Genomic DNA, 23,149 nt, shown 5'->3' with positions numbered 1-23,149 from the left:
ACCACCTTTTAGTTTTGTACCATCCACAAAAAAGGGAAGAAGGATCATTATAACAAGCTCACTATTTTTAAACCATTTTGTATTATTCTATTTCATTTTTGTAACAACCAGAAGAAGTGAAGATGATACATTTTATACCCTTGTGGTGTTACATTTTGTATATGTTTGTAATATTACAATACTACAGATTGATCCATTTAACAGTTCAAGTTCTTCTATTTTTACACAATCAAATGCATATGCTACAGTGGGCTCAGTGTTCATTTACAGAATTAAATAATTGTTTATCTTTCTCTAAAAACATTTCTACTATTTTGTTGATATAATAATCACACTCTGTAATGTATTCATATACCAGATTAAATTTTTTCTCCAAAGTATAAGTGTTCTTAATATTACAACCCTTAAAATGCTTCTTTATATAAAGTTTATAGATTTTTTCTTTCATTTCACGTTTAATTAAGATCGTCCACACCTTTTGCAATAATTCGTAATCATGCTGCAGCAAACAGTTGTGATCTTTTTCATTCTCGTTATGTTTAGAACATGCTTCACATAATAATACTGAATTTGGTGTATACTCATTAAATAATTGTATAACACATGTATGACTAATACTTTCACTAGTACACTCGCACTCATTAGCTTCCAGTTCAAAACAGGTAATATTTGAAACACTGTCATCATCACTTTCCGGGAGTATTTCATCATTATATCTATTATAGCGTCTAAAATAATACACTTCTTCTATTTCTTGTGTTGGATATATAATTCTCACTTTATCACATAATTCATCTGGCAAATCGGGGTCAGACGGCTGGATTAACAGTATAGGTTTCTCGTTTTCACGCTGAATTTCTTTTTCTCTAGGTGAAACATAAACAATCTCCATGCTAGTCATTTTTCTGCTCTTCAGCAAAAAACAAATCAAATAAATAATTTTATATATCTACAATACAAGCATTCTATGCATTCTCCATGTTTAATAATATGTTTCAAGCAATATAATGTATGTTATGTAAGCATCATAATGTATGTTCTATTATTTCCAAATATACCCCATAAATTTATATTCCATTATAATAAAATACATAAATTCAAAAATATATATTTGCCTTTTTTTGACTTAGACGAGGAAGGAAAGTCTATAAATAATTGAATCGTTGAACAATAGGCAGTACCTTAGCAATACAAATGTTAGGTAACGCGTTCGTAACGTTGTTTAAATATCTGCAGCAACATGGAACTTTTAAAACTTATCTTACTTTGATATGATCTCTTCTTCTGCTGTGATCAAAAATGGCCATGCATGATGTTTCTTCTCTTTTTCTTTAGTACGTAAATAACTATGGAGTCTGTTCTACACAATTATGACGCAATTCAGGTTTGTTAAATCTTACGTTGAAATATTTTATAAGCCTTACTTAGTGACGGGAGAGGCAATTTAAATTGTTCTCTGGAAGACACAAAAATAATACAAAATGTAGCATCACAAAGGTATAACATACTGAGCTTTTCTTCTGATTGTTACAAAAATGAAATAGACCACCCGTAATACAAAATGGTATAAAAATACCTAGCTTGTTATAATGAACCTTCTTCCCTTTTTTTCGTGCTTTTTCTGCTTGCTATAAAAGTGAATAGGTCAAACAAATTTGTTTTTCTATGACTGGTACAGAAAGTAGACCTTCTCCGCTTTTTTAATTGCAAACAAAATTTATTCATTCTTCAATAGGCTAGTTACCATTGATCTTCTGTGCTTAAGCCACTCAAATTTTTCTTTCCTTTTTCTGCTTGCTATAAAAGTGAATAGGTCACACAAATTTATTCCTTTGTTTGTTTAAATAGTACAACATGGTCAAGAAATTGGGTAGACCAAAAACACAAAAAGCTATAACATGCTGAGCTATTTAAAATGGTATTTCCTTGCTTTTTCGATTTGATACAAATTTTACAAAAGGCATAAAATTCTAAGCCAGTTAAAAATGGTTCTCGTTGGTACAAAAGGAAATAGGACACCCCAATAAATGGCACGAAAAGTATAGAATGCTGATCCTTCTTCTCCTTTTCTGGTTAGTACAAAGTGTTAATTCTTTCCTTTTTTCTGCTTGGCTAGTTAAAATGACCCTTATTTGATTTTCTTCTGATTGGTACAAAAAGTAGTACAAAATGGTATAAAGATCTGAGTTAGTTAAAATGGTTCTTCTTTGCTTTTTTCTGGTTCATACAAAGCTAAATACTCCATCCAAGTTTGAGTAAAATGGCTCATGTTCGCTTTCTCAAATTTAGCCCTTCGTTTTGTTTAAATAATACAACATACTTAAAACCTAATCACTCGAATGCTGATTCTGCAAACTGAATAGGTCACCCAAATTTATTCCTTCTTCGGTTTCTTTTTTGTCGCTGGTGCTCCAATTTTTAATCGTTCTTCACTTCTTTTTCTTATTTTGCTTGGTACAAAAGTGAATAGGTCACACACATTTATTCCTTCATTTATTTGATTAATGGCCATTCACTTTTCCCAGTTGGTACATAAGGAAATAATCCAATCAAATTTTTCTGGTTCGTACAAAACTAAACACTCCATCCAAATTTGAGTATTACAAAAAGAAATGAAATTCTGAGTTAGTTAGAAAATAGTCCCTTTTGCTACAAAATTGGAAATCTCGCTCAAGAGACATTCGTTTGTTTAAATAGTACACTTCTGAGCCGGTTAAATTTATCCGATTGTTTGTTTATTTAAAATAGGACGTTATTTCTCATTGGTGCAAAATTGAATAGGTCACTCAAATCCACCCCTTCGTTTGTTTAAATATTAGAACATGGTCTAGAAAAAATGGTATTTCTCATTGGTACAATATTCCTTCGTTTATTTAATTAGTCAGGAGGAGTTAAAACACACCTTAGCACAAAAAGGCACATAAATTCTGAGGTAGATGAAATGGCATTTCTCGTTGATAGAAAATTGAGTAGGTTCCCTCTGTTTCTTTAAATTCTCAGCTAGCTAAAATGGCATATCTTTGCTAAGTATTTTGACCTTTGACCTCAGTGGACATTATTTTGGGACATGTGGTACCTGATGACCAATTACTAGATTTGGAAACAGCACCTCAATATATGGCTCAGTTTTCGTGTTATTAGGTTTTAAGTATGTTGACCTTTGACCTCGATGATCATTATTTTGGAACTTGTAGTAGTTGATGACCGGTTACTAGATTTGGAAACAACATCTCAATATGTGTCTCAGTTGTTTAGTTATTAGGTTTTAAGTATGTTAACCTTTGACCTCGATAGTCACTATTTTGGAACTTGTAGTAGTTGGTGGCCGATTACTAAATGTGGAGACACCATCTCAATATGTGGATCCGTTTTCGAGTTATTAGGTTTTAAGTATATTAACCTTTGACCTCGATGGTCATTATTTTAGAACTTGTAGTACCTGATGACCAATTACTAAACGTGGAAACATCATCTCAATATGTGGCTCCGTTTTCGTGTTATTAGGTTTTAAGTATGTTAACCTTTGACCTCGATGGTCAGTGTTTTGGATCTTGTAGTACCTGATGACCAATTACCAGACCTGGAAACACCATCTCAATATATGGATCCGTTTTCGAGTTATTAGGTTTTAAGTAGGTTGACCTTTGACCTCGATGGTCAGTGTTTTGGATCTTGTAGTACTTGATGACCAATTACTAAACGTGGAAACACGACCTCAATATGTGGGTCCGTTTTCGAGTGATTAGGTTTTAAGTATGTTGACCTTTAACCTCGATGGTCATTATTTTGGATCTTGTAGTACCTGATGACCAATTACTAAATGTGGAAACACCATCTCAATATGTGGCTCCGTTTTCGTGTTATTAGGTTTTAAGTATGTTGACCTTTGACATCGATGATAATTATTTTGGAACTTGTTGTACCTGATGACCAATTACTATATTTGGAAACACCATCTCAATATGTGGGTCTGTTTTCGAGTTATTAGGTTTTAAGTATGTTGACCTTTGACATCGATGGTCATTATTTTGGAACTTGTAGTACCTGATGACCAATTACTAAATGTGGAAACACCATCTCAATATGTGTATCCGTTTTTGTGTTATTAGGTTTTAAGTATGTTGACCTTTGACATCGATTGTCATTATTTTGGAACTTGTAGTACCTGATGACCAATTACTAGATTTGGAAACACCATCTCAATATGTGGGTCTGTTTTCGAGTTATTAGGTTTTAAGTATGTTGACCTTTGACATCGATGGTCATTATTTTGGAACTTGTAGCACCTGATAACCGATTACTAGTTTTGGAAACACCATCTCAATATGTGGGTCTGTTTTCGATGTTGACCTTTGACATTGATGGTCGTTATTTTGGAACTTGTAGTACCTGACGGCCAATTACTAGATTTGGAAACACCATCTCAATATGTGGTGCCGTTTTCGAGTTATTAGGTTTTAAGTATTTTGACCTTTGACATCGATGGTCATTATTTTGGAACTTGTAGTACCTGATGACAGATTACCAGATTTGGAAACACCATCTCAATATGTGGGTCTGTTTTCGAGTTATTAGGTTTTAAGTATGTTGACCTTTGACCTCGATGGTCATTATTTTGGAACTTGTAGTACCTGACGCCCAATTACACGATTTGAGAACACCATCTCAATATGTGGCTCCGTTTTCGAGTTATTAGGTTTTTAGCATTTTGAACTTTGACCTCGATGGTCATTATTTTGGAACTTGTAGTACCTAATGACCAATTACTAGATGTGGAGACACGACCTCGATATGTTGCTTTGTTTACGAGTGATTGGGTTTTTAAGTGTCATACAAAGGGCGTATCCCACCTAAACTATAAGACCCAGGTAGAAATAAATATAATATTCGTAATCAGCATGGCCGAAAACCCCTGTATACCGAGTTTCATCCAAATCGGTTAAAATTGTCATAGAAAGGGCGTATCCCACATAAACTATAAGACCCAGGTAGAAATAAGTGTGGTATTCTTTACCAGCATGGTCGAATCGGAAATATAAATGTTTCTGCGCATGCGTGTTATTTCTACTAAATTGGATTTGGCATACGCAACCAAGCGTGGGTGTATACTATGTTATTTAGGGAATGAATAACCGGAACCAGCACTGCAACTGGAACAGTCTGTAGTCTAGTGCAATTTTTCTGCGCATGCGTGCAATGTGTAATTAATTGGAAATTTAATTTTACTGCGCATAAGCAATCAACTGTGTGTGTGTGTGTGTGTTGTTATTTTTTTATTCTCTGCTCTATTATGTTGCTATAAAGTGCTCGTAAAAGAGAACGGGGGTGTTATGTCTTATTTTATGTTTCTGCGCATATGCGCAGTTGGTCAAAAATTGGTCTCAAAATGGAAGGCGAATACACCCCCATTATTCTCTGCTATGTTTAAAAAGAGTGCTCATAAAAGGGAACGAATCTTTGCTATGTTATGTTAAATAAGCCATAGTCTTTTATTAGCTCTGCTAGTCTTGTGTAATTTCTGCTATGTGTTCGTAGTCTCTGTGTAATATCTGCTTTAGCTCTGCTGTGTTATCGATCTGCTATGTGTTCGTAAAGTGCTCATAAAAGGGAACGGATCTTATGTGGCATGTGCGTGGACGGTGATCCGGCGCAGGCCGATCTGCGCGGACCGTGCGCGTGGCCGGCCAATCAGCGTCAAGGGAGGCGAGGTCCGACGCCAGCCAATCGGCGTTAAGGGGGTGGGGTCCGGTGCCAGCCAATCGGGGTGAGTCCGGTGCCAGCCAATCAGCGGGGGTCCGCTGCCAGCCAGTCAGCGCAGTAGATACTCCTAAAATGGAGGTCGTAAAAGAGCGTGACTAATCGGCGTCAAGGGGCGTGGCCGGCACCGACCAATCAGCGTCAGGGGGCGTGGTCGGGGCGTGGCCGACGCCAGCCAATCAGCGTGAGGGGGCGTGGCCGGGAGCGTGGCCAGCCAATCAGCGTCAAGGGGCGTGGCGGGGTCACGTGACCTGCGCCAGCCAATCAGCGTCGAGGGTTTGCGCATGCGCAGTAGGAAAAAGAACTCCCCCAAGTGTCCCCTATCTACTACATTACTAAGATGACCTTACTAACATGAACAGTGAGAACTATTGAAAAATAAAAAGTGGCTTAAAGATTTTAAAAGCGGGATTTCTCTCCTCCTAACGGAAACTTGTAAAAATTGCTGACCTCAATATATTTGGTCTAGGATATAATTCGTGCGGGTGGACAAGAGATGGCGCAACGAACGGAGCGTCCCACAGTTCCGTGTATCCACACATGTGTTGCAAACCCCTGTCATCGCGTATCGTTCGTAGTATAGGGCAGTGGATTAAAGCGTCAACAACACCAGTTTGTAGTTAAGTGAACATGGCGCAATTTGTGCCTGATAAAGTGTTTTTGCGGGGTGTCCTGCTGCATTACTTTAACATGCAGAAAAGTGCGACTGAAAGTCATCGTATTTTGGTGGAAGTGTATGGTGACCATGCTCTAGCTGAGCGAACGTGTCAGAAGTGGTTTGCACGGTTTAGAAGTGGTGATTTCGGCTTGGCAGACCAAGAGCGAGCTGGACAGCCAAAAAAATTTCAAGACGAAGAATTGACAGCATTGCTCGAGCAGGATTCGTGTCAAACGCAGGAACAACTTGCAGCAGCATTAGGCGTTGATCAAACAACAGTCTCCAAACGCTTGAAAGCCATGGGAATGATTCAAAAGATGTCACATTGGGTTCCACATGAATTGAAAGACAGACGTTGAAAGACGAAAAACCATTTGCGAATTGCTGCTTCAACGACAGAGCAGAAAGGGGTTTCTGCATCGAATTATTACGGGTGATGAGAAGTGGATCCATTACGAGAACCCTAAACGAAAAAAGGCCTGGGTGAAACCAGATGAACCAGGTCCATCACAACCAAAACGAGATATTCACTGTGCAAAGGTTATGCTGTGCATATGGTGGGATATGAAAGGTGTGGTGTACTATGAGCTGCTGCAACCGGGTGAAACTATGAATGGAGAACGTTATCGACGACAATTAATGCGTTTGAAGCAAGCTCTGGCCAGAACACGACCAGAATGGGAGAACAGACATGATAAACTTATTGTTCAACATGATAACGCTCGCCCACATGTCGCAAAACCGGTCAAAATCTATTTAGAAAATGTCGGATGGGAAGTTTTACCCCACCCGCCGTATTCACCAGACGTTGCTCCTTCGGACTACCACTTGTTCGATTGCATGAACAACGATTTGATTGGACAGCGGTTTACTTCTTCAGAAGATATCGAAACATGGGTCTCTGACTGGATCGCTTCCAAGGATGAGGACTTCTTTCGCCACGGAATCCGTACATTGCCTGACAGATGGGCGAAAGTGGTGGCTAGCGATGGACAATATTTTTCTTAAGGTATTTATGTATTTTGTGTTTGTACTACAGCTTCAATGTGTGCGTACCAACCGCACGAATTAATTCCTAGACCAAATAGGAAGTAACTATTCTTTTAAGTATGGTCGGTATTTTCTACTAACAACTTTATCAAACTTTATTATCTTCTATTATACTACCCTTTAACATTTTATCTATATATTAAAATGCTAGAAAAGCTTTGTATGTTTGTGCCAAATCCTTTTGACAATGAGATCTCGAAAACCACAAAAAAAAAAAAAAAAAAAAAAAACGTGCCGTTTTCACTGGTGGATTCCAAATTTTGTGTAGGTTTGCCAGTTCTCATTGAAATTTTCAAAGAACTTATTTTCATTCTTCTATTCCATATTTAAGGTGTCGTTCTGGCTCTATTAGTTTAATATTGCAACTAGGTTGATATTCTTGTGAAGGCAACCAGCAGAGTTCCTACGTGTAGCGGGTTGATGGACCTTTCAGGCGCTTTGTTTTAATCTGAACGAAAAAAAGAACTATTAGAAGCTGGCAACTTCGAAGGCTTGTAGATCCACAATGAGACGTACTCGGATATGGAATTACAAGAAATGAATATTTACATTTGGTATCATCTATTACTTATCCAAGTTTACCACAAACTCATTCCAATATTCTATATATTAAAATACTATATTTATATGTTTGTCAATAGCAATCCATTCCCTTTGAGAGTCTTCTTGTCCTTTACTTGTGCTCTTAAAGGTACTTGCAAAGATATAGTGAGAAGTCGGAATGAGATTCATGTTCTTATTAGAACTGTACGCTTGTAAATAGCGCGTGTTCAGCTAGTAGATTATACTAAAGAAAATTTCAATATTATATAATAACTTATTGTGAAACCATATTCGAAACTTAATAATTTTTAATTTCAATATTATATAATAACTTACTTTGAAGCCATACTCGAAACTTAATAACTTTTGGGTTGTAGAAGTCTTATCTACATATGCGATTTGAGGAGGACGGATCCTAAAAGCTTCGTGTATTTCCGGCTTATGTGCTTCAGAGAAGGTGACTTGCATATTTTCAAAAAACTGAAATGAACAACAAAATAGAATCAGTAATTTCAAGCTTTAGATATTTTTCAAGATGGTATCGTAGTTTTTAATTAACATATTGTTTCAAATTAGATGGGTCCAGCGATGCTATTGCCCCGGATACCGCCTTCTAAAAGGGTGCCACTAGTAGCTAAGGTAAATGATCAATTGTTCGTTATTCATTATAGCATCACGATATAACAAGTATGATCGTATGCTTAACTGACAGAGGAAACGTGAATGAACTCCGAGTCGAATAGAGTGGGGTCTATTCGAGAACCAACTCGTAGTAATCGCACTGAACAGTTTGTAAGTGACCATCAGACAGTTTCAAAACCCTGACAACGCTGAAGATTAGCAGGATGCTCGTACATCGGACCATAAACCGATACAGTGAATCAGAGCTATTTGAGGAGTGCCCAAGAGAAAGAGGACTTTCCAACGTAAGAAGCCAATGCTGTGTCGGCGCTAATTTGGCAAAATTCTGTGAAAAACAATCTGGCTCATGAGTTAAACGTATCGAGAATGTCGATGTTGTGTGGGGTCAAATGTAACCTAGGACTCAGACTTGATCGGCGAATTCCTCACTCCGTCACTAGTCACTTCCTAATTCCACAGCTGAAGCTCCAGTGAGAGCAAAAACCAAAATGACTCCTTCAGCTTTGCGCAAATGCTGACCATTATATATATGGTTTAACAAGAGTATAGTGTCCAATTTCTTTCTCCTCTTCCTTTAATGATAAGGGAGCCGCAAATGTTTTTGGTTCCGGTACAGGAAATAAAATAAACATTTTAATTTAGATGTGCTATGGAAAGAGAAAAACATATTGGTTCTCCTCACAATACAGAAAACCATAACTACGTTTTGAGAGGAGAACCGAAAGACATTCTCATATTGTAATTTATAAACATTATGAGCTCGAAATCGTTACAGGCTGCAAACGCTGAGCAATTATAAAATGAAAATTCGAGGATATACACCTGCAGCGGTTTTCTTACAAAATCATTTTGTATCTTCTCTGTAATTCGTTTCAACTTGAATATCGCTTTCGGGTCCCTCAACTAGAACTGATTTCATTGAAAAATCTACTTCGATTCTGCTCTTGGATTATTATTATTATTATTATTATTATTATTATTATTATTATTATTATTATTATTATTATTATTATTATCTGGAAAATGGTTTCCGGTTCCAGAACCGAAACCCTTTTACACGTATCAATTTGTTTTTGAAGTTTAGCGTCCTTTTTCAGCACTGAGATTAGGTGAAACGTGGACCTTCAGTTTAAGGTGCAATTCAAATCACCGCAAGGTGTTGAAATTTTAACCTCTTTCCTCCATAACTCGAACTCGGAACGAAATGCACCGAAAGTACATGCGCTAGTCACTAAAGCATTGGGGTGGGCTGCAATAAGAGATGCCATATTTAATACCCTGTATACAGGATTTTTTTTTTAACTTATGGATTTCAATTGGGTCTAGAATTTCTAACTGAAGACCGATTTTCATGTGCTTTGTGGCAAATGATCAAGGAAGGATGGAAGATTTATGGGACTATGTTTACTGGTTTAAATTCATCAGAAATAATATTGACCACGCTTTAAGAAAAACCAGCAAATATTCACCAGTGTACGTTACAATTGGAATTAGATTTTGGATTTTGAAACGAAATTGCCGAATACAAATTAAGTGTTAGTGAGAATATAAAACAGTGTTAGCGTTAATGCAAATAAATCACATGTTGAATAACTATAGCCGGTTTCTTCCGATATACGGTTTAGAGGTTTCTTAGGCATCCTAAGGAGTACATAACTGACATCTTCCCCAACACCAGCCTGCGAGGTCCTATACTTCCCTGTCTCACTCACTGTCAGAAGCGATCCTTTTTCTTCTAATTTATTCACTAGCGACCACATTATGTTCCTGTCTGGAGCAGAACGTGAGGAAAATTTGTTTCTTAATGTCTTTTGCTTAGCAACAACAGATTCTGTTCCTCAAAAAACTTTTAACAATAAACTCACTTTGCTCCAAAGGCTACACTATTCTCACTGTGTCCTGATCATACTCACACAGTAGCACAGAACTGTACAACACAATTCCCAATACAATGGCCTAGCTCCCTGTTTCTTATTGACCTTAGTGAGGTTGTCATGTAACGAAGAAAACTCAAATCTCCACACTGCACCGCACCTCATTCCAATTGTAAGGTACACTGGCGAGTATTTGCTGTTTTTCTTGATTTGTGGCTGCTTTACCTGGGATGAATTTAAACCAGTAAACATAGTCCCATAAATCTCTTATTCGTCCTTGATCATTTGCCACAAACCGCATGAAATCGGATTTCACTTAGAAATTCTAGATCCAAATAAAATTCGTGAGTTTTCAAATAATCATCCTGTATTACGTGAAGAAATGGGTTTCTTCACAGTATTATACTTACTGGACTCTCAATCACATTCTGTTTATTGTTTTCGTAGTCACAAGCACTTGCTGTGTAATTAATAACAGCAGTATCCGTTAGTGTCTCAGCGTCTTTGGTTGGAGGTATCACAAGATATGGGTCGATGGGTACTCTTGAAAACAACACCAAATCAGTGGGTGCAAATTCGTTGGAAACATCTTGCTTCTTCAGACGGGAGCTTGTCCACCGAGGTACTGGTATTAAATTGAATTGAATATTTTTATATATTGACATAATTGTTTTCAATGTTTTTATTTGAGTACCTAAAAAAAGGAAATATACTGTATGTGTAAAAACAAATATGTCGCTAAAAATAAAATATACACATCTATGTTTATAAATATAATAGAAATAATTGAGGGAAATTAGCACAATCTCACAAAGGTAAACATTTTCTATTTTCTGGTAAATGAACACATAAATTTCCGTGATATATATGCTGGTAAAATCACTGGTTCTTTTCTTGTTAGTGGGTACACTGGTCACATAACCAGGCCGAAAGGAGAAAGAAAACATTGAAAAACTGCTTCAATTTAAAAAAGAACACTTAAAAATTACTGAAGTTAAAGTAAATACGAAGAATGCGAAAGGCGTTCCATTGGGAATTGTACTTGTTTCTGAACTACTCATAACATTGTACTAAAATCAATAGCGATCGCAACGGCTGGTAGGCGTACAGTATGTTCTGTCTTTGCGTAGCCTGAGTTCGGACAGCTTAACCTCACGAGTGATCAGTGTATAACGTTATTCATCATAGAAGGGATGGCATAGGCTTGCTCCCCTCCAAAATGTCCCAACACCACCTGCTGCTTTCATGTCAAAGAGGTCTATGATGTCGTAAAAAGTAATTTATATTCTCGCTATAATTACGTCAACACAGTGTTGGGTAAGTTATTTGTAAAAGTGTAACGTGTAACAAGTTACTTTACTTTCCCTTAAAATGTAACGCGTTACTAGCTCCCAAAAAGTAACTGTTACCCTACTTTGAAAGTAACGCTTATTTTTAGGTCCGAAACTTTGAATATGTAAAAAAAAAAAAAATAATAATAATAATAAATAAATAAATAAATATTTTTATTCAATTTAATTTTCTCTACTACTACTACCATTATTATTATTATTATTATTATTATTATTATTATTATTATTATTATTATTATTATTATTATTCCACATTCTGATTTTTCCCAATCATTGTAAATGTATAGAAGTGCAGGTTGATAATAGTAGCTCTGCTATATCCTTTCATGCAGACAGTTACTTTATTGGAAATTTTATGTGCTTCGCTAACTTTATAAACGTAATATTGCACGTTCTGAATCGCTTTATGTAGATGCAAGAACAAATTCTTACTTGACAGCTATATGAACATTTTCATATAATGTAACACTGACTAAAATGCCATACTGTATTAGAAACAATGGCTGCTTATTATTATTCTAAAATAATTATATGATAATAATGTTCTTATATAAAATTAAATACAGAATATAGAGAAGCATTACACTACAAGTAATAAAATGAGAACACATGCACTAGGACTGAATCCAAACTTGCCAGTAACTCTAAAATCCATACATTCTTTTTAAAGCTACGTTCCAAATTCTACAGGGTGCGGCACGTAAAACCGGCCCGTCGTAATATTCTGGTATATTGTGTTTTTGGCAACACTTAAATAATCTACCTTCCTACCAAGAGATGGCGTGTCGAGGTCGGGTCGACTTAAGTGATCTGCAGCAGTCACATGCAGCCGCAGCCAGTGAAACTTGTCGAAACCAGTTGAGAAAAAGGTCTCGTTGTGTTAAGCCGGGTGAGTGTCAGTGTGTGATAATGCCGTATTCGATACCCGAGCGTGTTGCCATTGTTGAAGGGTTCATTCTCACTGGATCTTTTGTGAAAACAAAGAATTTGTTTCGGGAGAAATTTCCAGGGTGTTCTGTGCCAGCAAAAAGCACCATTCAGGAATTGATTGAAAAATGGCAGCGTACAGGATCGGTTCAAAATGCTCCCAGGAACAGACGACCATCTGTCTGCACACCTGAATTAAAGATGCAGGTGGAGGAGATAATGACAAGAAGTCTCCGAAAGTCAACCAGGAGATTGAGTCAACAGGTTCATGCGAGTGAGAGAAGTTGCAGACGTGTTTTAAGGGGACTGAAGTTAAAACCGTACCGGATAAGTGTTGTGCAAGAACTGAAGGAGCCTGACCTGCAGAAGAGGGTGCATTTCTGTTCATGGCTGTTGAGCAATGTTGCCAGTGGTTTCTTGGATCCACTAATGCTCATCATGAGTGACGAGGCGTGGTTCCACCTGTCTGGGTACGTAAATTCCCAAAACAACCGGTATTGGTCGACAGAAAATCCACACGCAATCCACCAGGTACCCTTGCATGATGAGAAGATTGGTGTTTGGTGTGCCATTTCCGCCACACGCGTTATTGGGCCCATATTCTTTGAGACGACAGTGAACAGTGACGTGTATATGGGAATCCTGGAGGAGTTTTATACACACTTGACCGAAGAGGAGCGTCAGTTATGTTACTTTCCGCAGGACGGTCCAACATACCACATATCAGCTGCATCATTGTCCCTTGTGCATAAGATGTTTACACCAGAGAGGACAATCAGCAAAGGCTTGTGGCCTCCTCGGTCACCAGACTTGTCCATTTGTGACTTTTACTTATGGGGACTGTTAAAGGGAAGAGTATACGAAACAAATCCACACACAATTGAAGAACTCAAGACCAGGATCCAGGATGTCACCAATAGCATTACAACACAAGAACTGACAAGGGTATATATGAATCTCCTCAATCGTGCTCACATGTGTGTTGAAGTAGGCGGAGGACACTTTCAGCACCTGCTGTGAAGGCTGCTGTGAAGGTGAGTAGTCATATTCAATACATTACATTCCATTTATGTGTTGTAGTTAATCATATTCAATACATTACATTTCATTTTATGTGTTCACTTTACGGGCCGGTTTTACGTGCCGCACCCTGTATAATCAACGGGACTCTAGGATACGCAAACTGATATGAAAGAACTTCAAATTACATGCCATAGACAAACTATTTTCTAGTAATAAAGTATGCCTGGTCATCAAAACCCTGATTATTCATATTAGCCCTTTAACGTATATCGTTAATTATGACACCCTACCTGTTGAGAAATAATATTTCCCGCCGAGGTTCTTCAGACACTACTTTTAAATTCTGTCCACCAACATCCTCAGCTTTTAAGAAAAAGTATTCTTTCAAATGTTCGAACGGTAAAATATTTTCGTTCTCCATCTTTGTAAAAACAACACCAATCAAAGTAAAATAGACTACCCTTGCACTCGTAGTTCACTCACTGTATGTATTGATTTGGAACTGTCAAAATCTATGAAAAATCTTCCAAGTGCTTGCAATCAGTACATGTGATTTCCCTGATGCTGTACTCATCTTTCAAAAACAGCAAGTGTCACTAAGATATTACCTGTTTCTCTATGTATCAGTGACTGACTGTCGGTCACTGACATATATAGTTTATGCTCCATTGTTCCATTCTGAGAAATCCACTTACGGGAAAGAAACATCTGTTTCCGAAAGAAATATATATACAGGGGATTGAGAAAAAAAACTAAAAACACTTCATATAGGACATGTAAGTTTGGCCCTCCACTGTACAACACATTTCGCGGTTGCCGATCGTTTTTTTGTTTTCAATGTGTCATGTGGACCTTCCTCTTCCGTCAGCAGTAACCAGTTCACCTCTGAGTGTCGTGGTGTGAAAGTGCTGCGGTAAAATGGGCGACCTGACAGAATTCCAAAGAGGCACGATCGTTGGTGCCCGTCTGTTGGAGCTTCAGTGGCAACAGTGGCGAACATTGTGGGGGTATCGAAAGGCACTGTGTCCAATGTCACGAGGGCACACACGATTCACGGGCAAACGACGTCTGCAAAGCACAACAGTGGTCGAAAGATAATCCTGTCAGATAGGGACCGGAGGGCATTAAAACGGATTGTAGCAGCTAAAAAGAAGACCGCTGCAATGAAAATTATGTCTGAACTCAATTCCGGCCCATGGAACAGCTTTCATCAAAAACATTGCGACGGGAACTTCATAAAATGAAAATTCATGACAGGGCCGCTATCGCCAAACCCCTGGTCACAGCAGTAAATGCGAAGAGGCGTATCCAGTGGCGCAAGGACCACAAGGCGTGGACTCATGAGCAGTGGAAACATGTAATGTGGTCCGATTAATCGACCTTCACCTTGTTTCCAACAACCGGTCGTGTTTACGTATGGAGAACACCGTCGCAGGTCTATGATACAGACTGTCTGTTCCCAACTGTAAAGCATGGGGGTGGTTCTTGAAAAGCGCGCTTGCATAGCATTGTGTGTTATGAACATATATCAGTAGTTATAAATAAACCACTAGAGGCCCAATATGCAGTGCAAACGCATTGCTCTTTCTACTGCATTGTTGTATGGCAAAAGCACGCTGGTATGGCGTTGTATGTTATGAATGATATTTGTTTGGAGGTAGAAAATTTCAGTTTGTTCTGTTGTTTATCGCTGTATAGAGAAATTTAAAAGAGGAAATGGTACACCGTTTCACGCTTTACTTACACATATCTGTAGATATTAGAAACTTATTTATCTGTAAATGTATTTAAATGTGTAAAACCAAAGTTATTGACGTGACCCACTTAGTGGTTAATCGAAATTCAGCAATCTTCTTCAATTCTCTGAATAACTGAAATTCGTATTTTTTAAAATCACATAGGGCTATTAGGGGGTTATCATTCGAAAGTTCAAAGCAGTTGATAACTTATCTACTGAAAAATAATGGCAATCAGGGATGAATCCTGGAGGTTTGGTCCCCCAAATCCCGATTTAGTCTAATTTCAGAGTTTACAAATTTTAATATGATTTATCCTCATATTGAATTTGAACACCCGAAAAGCTATGGATCTCCCAAAATAAATTCCGGTGTACATACATGACGACTAGCCACATTAAGATGACAAGAAGTGTACGAAAGTCCACAAGTTGAATGTATGGTTGCTGAACGGAATAAACATGTTTAATATAGTGATTGTTAATTAAACTATTTAGTGCGTTTTTTGATATTCTCAAGACACCACAAAGAGATTAAAACAATAATATGACACATCGATGTGCTACAGTTTTGTTATTTTCATTTTCTATCTTGCTCCAGGTGATCTAGATAAAACCGAGAAGTAGCACAAGATTTTATTAAGATGTTATATATAACTAAAATATATCTATGCATTAATCATGCTGCATAAAATAATATACACTAAAAATATACATCAATAAGCGTCTTTGATATGTATGTTTTTAATTGATTGGCTAATTGGACTTCAAGGGGTCGCGGAGGCTCAGTGATAGAGCGTTCCCCTGCGGTGCATGGGGTCCTTGGTTCGATCCCAGCTCGCGCCAGGTGAATTTTGTGGTGGACAAACACTGTGTGCGTGGCTTTCCTCGGAGTTCTCCTGTTTCCTCCCTCTTTCTTCATTCCACCATTTCATTCATTTCTCATCATCACCGTCTCCTTTAGCCAACCCGGTATAATCATGGGACGTAAAACTCAAAGATTTCCATTAATCCGACTTCATTCTTTTCAGCTCCGATGCTATGTGAGACTGGACCACTTGCTAACCAACATAGATTACAGTCGTAGCTAAACTCAGAACTCTCTCATGGCTATATTATTAATATACGCGTCCTTAGCATGGGAGACCCGGGGTTCGATTGCTGGTAAGAGCTCATGTGATTCCGATCCTACGTTAAGCAATAGATCTACGGTTCATATAGCCTTACTACTGACACGGACGCGTAACTCAAATCCAATCGTAAGCAAATACGTTAACTGCCTGACTCCAAAGTTGAATATATCCAAGTGTCATGAATGCTTTAATGAATTGCTGTATGTTGTCCAACGTTTTCAGTGCATTAATTCTTGATTTTACTAAAATAATCTGATACTGGAATCAAAACTTGATTTATAGATTGGTTTTGTGTCTGTCAACAATATTGATCTCGACATTAATTTCTTTCAAGTGAAAATGTAACCTTGGAAATTAATGTACACTTATGTGCAAAATTATTGTCGCATGTCTATAAATATGTTGTTGTAGGAATATGTTTTGATAACGAATTCGCCCGGGTCGGCAAAGACATGTATGTGGCAAAATTCATGTCAAAAGAGCAGTAAATAAGAACAATAAAACGAAAATAAAACTTCCTTGTCCATTTAGCAACATTTTGTTTTACTCAATCTAATTTTAGTATTTATAATTCTTTTCCTATGATATTTACCACAAATAAAGATTTCCCGATTATAAGTACACATAGTATCAGTATTAAAAGTCACCCTGCAAAATCATTATCAAATTATATTCTTACAAGAAGACAATTATAGATATGCGACAATAATTTTGGACATGAGTGTACAATTACCAACCACTTATTTATTTAAACTATATCGTGTAAGTAATAATCCTAAACAGTGATAATTTCAAGATGTGGCCCTGAAGAAAACGTTGCCCCGGAGCAAAAAATTCCCTCGAGTATTTCTCATTTCGGGCTTAACCAAGGACACCAACATTTTCGCAGTACTAGTTTCCTCCACTGTTTATTTCGAGTCTCCTTTTGGTTCCAATTCTGAAATCATCACTGATTCAATGTGCTAAAGAAATAATAATAATAATAATAATAATAATAATAATAATAATAATAATAATAATAATAATAATAATAATAATAATAATAATAATAATAATAATAATAATAATAGTTTCCATCCGATCAAGAATTTGAACACCAAAATTCTAATTAATGCTTTGAAAAACATAAACAGCACCATTTCTTTTACTCTAAATGACCATGCATTTGATAGTTAGATTCCTAAAAATCATTTATCTTCATTAATCAACCTTGTAGTTAAGGACCATTCATGTATCCTAATCAAACTCGGCATTAATCCCTACAACCAATCAAACCACAAGAGTTCTTCCTTTATGAACTCCTGTCTTAAATTTATTTTCAGATGACAACCTAAATGCTAAAATACTGATTTGGTTTGGTTAACAAGGTATCAAGGTATTTTTTTTTCTCGGTATTGGTAATAATTATATTACCAGTAAGTACATTAAAATTTTTGTGTGTTACTTGCGCTTATTTCAACAACGTAATTCATTTTCTAAACAAAATATAATTAGCTACTATTTAAGAGCGGAAACATTGTTAATTTACAGAACTCTTTTGGGAATTATATTGTATAATAGAAATCAATATTATTAATTACGAAGAAGGATTATCCTCTTTCTACAGGTAACTTTTATATTGTGCTCAGAACATTCGTGACAGGCATAATCAGTGGCGTATTTACGATTTTGTTTCGGGAGGGGCTTTGCTAACTTTCGGGGGGTCTTTGCCTGAAAATGTGAAAATTCAGCAAGATATTTCATATACTTTACTATAGTAAGTAAGATTTCGGGGGGGCTTAAGCCCGGAAGCCTTCCCCCTAAATACGCCAATGGGCATAATATACGGTATTAACATATTTCGCATAGACACAATTAAATACATCAAGGGCGCCCATCAGGGGGCAAGATGGAGCTCTCGCCCCCCTTAGAGGAAATTGTAGTTGGGAATATCGAAAACCCAATAGAATTTTTACGCTAGTTACAGCAAAATTTCAAACTATATTTCAAACGTTGCTTACACTTGCCCCCCTTGGAAACCACAACATGGGCGCCCTTGTATATTATTTCTTTGTTTTATCAAGATTATCTGTACAATTGAAATTAAATCTGAACAATTAATTTTAATATCCACGTAGCAGCGTGTATCGTATTACGTGTACAGACCGAAATATTTATATAATTTGTATTCTATGTTCATAGCTTTTCTTATTACACTACACAGCTGTTCGAGTGAATTTATAAAAACAATAAAATCACTACATTATTACACGCTCCGAATATGATGCTCTTTTAATTCATTAGTAATTTAGTGTTTTTAAATCATTGATATGTTTAAAGAGAGTTTTAGTCAGAAATCCTGTATGAATCGTCACTTGATAACATCGCTTACACATTGAAATAAATAACAGGTGACTGCTTCTTGTCACACAAGTGCAAAACAAATGACTGTTGAGTAGGTAACGTGCAGGTAATATCCGTTTCTCGCCACGTAGCCTGCATATAGCAGAAATCATATGCTTGCTACTGTCGGTCTTCATGGTCCAGCGCAGTGAAGCCATATCTAGCATCTTGGTGCTAGATCTAGCATAATTCACATACATTTAGCATCTAGCATCTTGACTTTAGCATCTTGGCCAAATCTAGCATAATTTCATTCTTCCCTCTGATGAACAGAAAAAGAACGAAAATTTAGATGGTTCAAGTACTGTCTGGAATTATTCTTCTTAGTTGAAGCGATGGTTGGAGCAATGAAACCAGTCTATTTTCGCGGTTATAATTTATTGTTGAATTCAGAGAAATGTTCAAAAATAGCAAAACGTGACTCTACAAAACATTTACTTACCCATAGTTTTATTACTGTCAACTCAAACCTGAATGTGTGGTTATCTGGAATGTTTCTGTCCCTTTCAATTTACAACTTGAGAGGGGAGGGATATGAGCGTCAGGAGATAGCTAGTAATATACTAAAAGAAATGCTTCAGGGCTGTGTCGGAAGCGGAATGTTGTGTATATGTTTCTTAAAATGTTATACATTCATAAAATATAAATTCGACCTTCCTCCCCTATAATGTGCTATTTACCAATTTGTTTCATTATCAGTCCTGACAGCGTCATATTAGCTTTGAACATGAATACAGTTGAAACACTTCATTAAAATAATGAAGAAAAGTAGGGGCGGGTCTTTAAAATTAGTTAGGAAAGAAAATTTGAAAATCTGGCATAATTTACAAAAATCTAGCATAATTCAGACCCGTGTTTGGAATCATCGCGAGTCTCGAGTGTGGCAACCCTGGTCCAGCGTGATAGCGCAATGAGCTAGTAATAAAAATTAGCTTGGACGAGATATCAAACCCGGCCCAAGGGAAGTGTTTTTCATTTTTTTAAACTTTCATAACAGTATTATCATTAAAATAAGATAAAAATAATACTCATTGGCCCTTGCACCTAATATATAATGCATAAAAAGCGTTATTTACGTTACAAAACATAGCTGTTAATCTTTTAGGAATTTGTAGCAGAATAGTTAGATAATATACTGTGTTGTTCAAAATACTTGGGCACTGTTCTTGCTTTTAAAGGACATCATACATAGGAAACTAGAATAGTTTCTTTCTAACGAAAGATCTCAATTACTAACACTTCTAAAACAAGTTCATAGTTATTTGATTTCATTTTGGGACTGTAGATAAGAGTACCGGAGTTTTCAGAGACAGTTGGATGCCTAGGAGTTTATTAAAAAAAAAAAAAAAAAAAAACTGTAGCTCTGGTATTCAGAGAATGATCCTAGTTCAGACCTGAATTTAGGTTTGGTAGGACCCTAAGCTTCTGAAAATAATAGTGCCATTTGTGTCCAGATGAACGTAAGCACCCTGCATATTACTTACATCATAGGAGCCTACACAAAATGAAGCACCGTTGCTATATATAGGCCTACATTTTATTTAATTTCCTTTTTTTCCTTATATTTTGGAAATGTATTGTACATCTAGTTTCTTCTTTTAAACTTTTGATGTCATCAGGACTTAGTGGAGCGCTACGCTATAGCTTGTTCAGCTTATACGTAAATAGGGTACTGTCCTGGTTCCAATTTGTTTGTTGTGACCAGTGGCGTACGGAAGGGGGGGCCCAGAGGGGCCGCCCCCCCAAAGAGGTCCGACAATGTACTTTGGTACTTTGATGTTTGTAATTTTTTATATATTTTTATGTTTATATATTTTTTGGTTTGTAATTTTCCTATATGTACCTATAACAGCACTTGGGCCCCTCCCAAACACACATCCTGGCGACGCTACTGGTTTTGACGCATAACTTTCAGTGTTACCCTAAGATTCTGAGCCAATTGAGGAGACATTTACATTAGACTAAGTTCTTGTCTAAAAAGGGGGAATTAACAACAATTCGTACTGACAGCACAACATCTAATGAAACCTATCATTGCCGTTTGAACCATTCGGCAGACTAGAAGCCTTTATGAGCTGGAACATAAGGAGCTCTACTCTCAGAACTGACACTGGTAATTTAAAAATTACTGTTGAGCTTCAGACAAACAAATTCGTACTCGATAACTCTATTTTTTATCATAGTTGAAACAAAAAGCTATTGTTCATATGATAAACGTTAGTCTTATCAAGCTTACTTAATTTTCCAATTTCAGTTGTAAGAGTCTCAAGTTGACCACTGTGTAGACCTAACTCGTTTCTAAGCTTCTGCCGCATCGCAAGCACCTAAAATTAAAATGAAAAGAAATCACATTGTATTAATTTTTATCTACGGTACTTAACCTAAGTATGATTTCTGAATATGCAAGCTTATAAATTACATGTTCAGTATCGATCTGCAAATTACACTGTCCTAAATAAGTAGAAACCTGAAGAGCAACAAAATGCTGTAGAAACACCGAAAAAATGCAAACGGCTAGCTGTACAATCTATTTGGTGGTCTGATCATGCTGTATATGAAATGACACCATAGTGCACCGACATGGATGTAAGTAGGAGACAGACTTTATCCGAGATCACAAATTTTGGGCATTAAAAGTGATATCGAAGTTAGCACTTCATCATTGTTGTGATTCATGTAACGTTAGAAATTGTATACAGTCTTATAGTGCACTTCAAATCAGTAGAAAGTCGTGCATGGACACATTATTGGCTATACCGGTAGCAACTTCATAACTCAACCATACCGTTGTCCGGAATGCAAGAACCCAGCTATCTAAATCTGTCAATGACATTGCAAGATAATCAAGAACTAGCCCAGATTGCAAGATAATCAAGAACTAACAGAATAACAATTGCATTTTTACAGTTCGAAAATATCACCAAAAGCCCGCCTTTGCTTACAACATTAGAAAGGACATGACACACAATTCAGCCAACCTAATATACAACAAGATTCAACAATTTTAGTACTATGTTTCACTTTTCGAAGGAACCCTTGTATTTTGCCAATTCTGGGACAGCGGTTCATAGTGAGTGTGGAAGCGATCGACACACCACGGTTGAATGAAGCTCCAATATCGTGAAGTATGGCAGCGTGCCAAGGTTCGTGTTGAAATTTATAAAGATAGAATTGGCTAATTTTTTGTTATAAGAAAATTAATGCTGCCAACTACATTGAGATATTACCTCAATGCCTTTTTTCAAACAGACAAATTATAGCAGAACTTCACTTAATTCATGGATTTCAGACCATCATGTGATAGGGAAATGCTGACTGTGTGGTGGAAGAGTCAAAATAGCGTTCAAACTCTGTTGCGGCCTGGATAATGTTCAAACTTGAACCATATAGAAAATATTTATCACCTCCTACAGTTAGAAATGCGCAAACTACCACACAGACACGCACGAAAACTCCATACTTGCTACAATCTATAATATAAGAATGGTACGACATATCACAGGATGTCGTTGATAATGTATTGGATACCCCACTACATCCACCAACTTCCACCAAGTGTTAACTTCAGTGTTAAGTAATGGCTTTCGCCGTTTACTGGTATGTAGCAACAGCTGTAAGCTTTTTTTTTATCGTTTTTCAATTATGCTAGGGTTGAATGTTCTTGCAAAGAATACTAGATCATTTTTATAACATTCAAATATACTATAAGCCCAAGTTAAGTTTATAGTAATAAATTTATTTCCTGTAGTAGACATATTTTCTTTGTTTTCTCTAACTCCACCTTCACTCTATTAAGTTCTGAAGTTTATGTGTATCCAATGAACAAAATAGTGGCGTGATCTCTTGGAACCTGTACCGAAATCACTGTTGTTCGAAGACTTCCTCTACTGCCATTTTGGCTAGCGTATGCACCTTCGGCGCGAAAGACCCGAGTTCCTTTGCGAATGGGAGCTGAAGTGGTTCGGATCTCGCCTCAAACAATATGTCTACACCATCGCCTAAACTCCAGTCCAACCGACCAAACTATTTCCATTTGTTTCAGCTTAAGTTGAAATATTCTCGTGCTTTGTGAA

General features: G+C 36.9%; 1 protein-coding gene across 1 annotated transcript in view; it reads right to left on the bottom strand.

The window, feature by feature from the left end:
* LOC145669698 (uncharacterized) overlaps positions 1–23,149 on the bottom strand; it is an 81,915-nt gene that overhangs the window by 14,875 nt on the left and 43,891 nt on the right. The window contains exons 6-8 of the mRNA XM_081737991.1: positions 21,313–21,400; positions 10,935–11,218; positions 8,345–8,488 (exon numbers count right to left, since the gene is read on the bottom strand). Of these exons, the coding sequence (XP_081594117.1) occupies positions 8,345–8,488; positions 10,935–11,218; positions 21,313–21,400 (516 nt within the window). The remainder of the gene's footprint in view (positions 1–8,344; positions 8,489–10,934; positions 11,219–21,312; positions 21,401–23,149) is intronic.

Source organism: Thermobia domestica, chromosome 14, assembly GCF_964235325.1.
Source record: "Thermobia domestica chromosome 14, izTheDome1.hap1.1, whole genome shotgun sequence".
Classification (NCBI taxonomy): Eukaryota; Metazoa; Arthropoda; class Insecta; order Zygentoma; family Lepismatidae; genus Thermobia; species Thermobia domestica.
The sequence above is the reverse complement of the archived record's forward strand: the minus strand, read 5'-3'. Positions and strand labels throughout refer to the sequence as shown.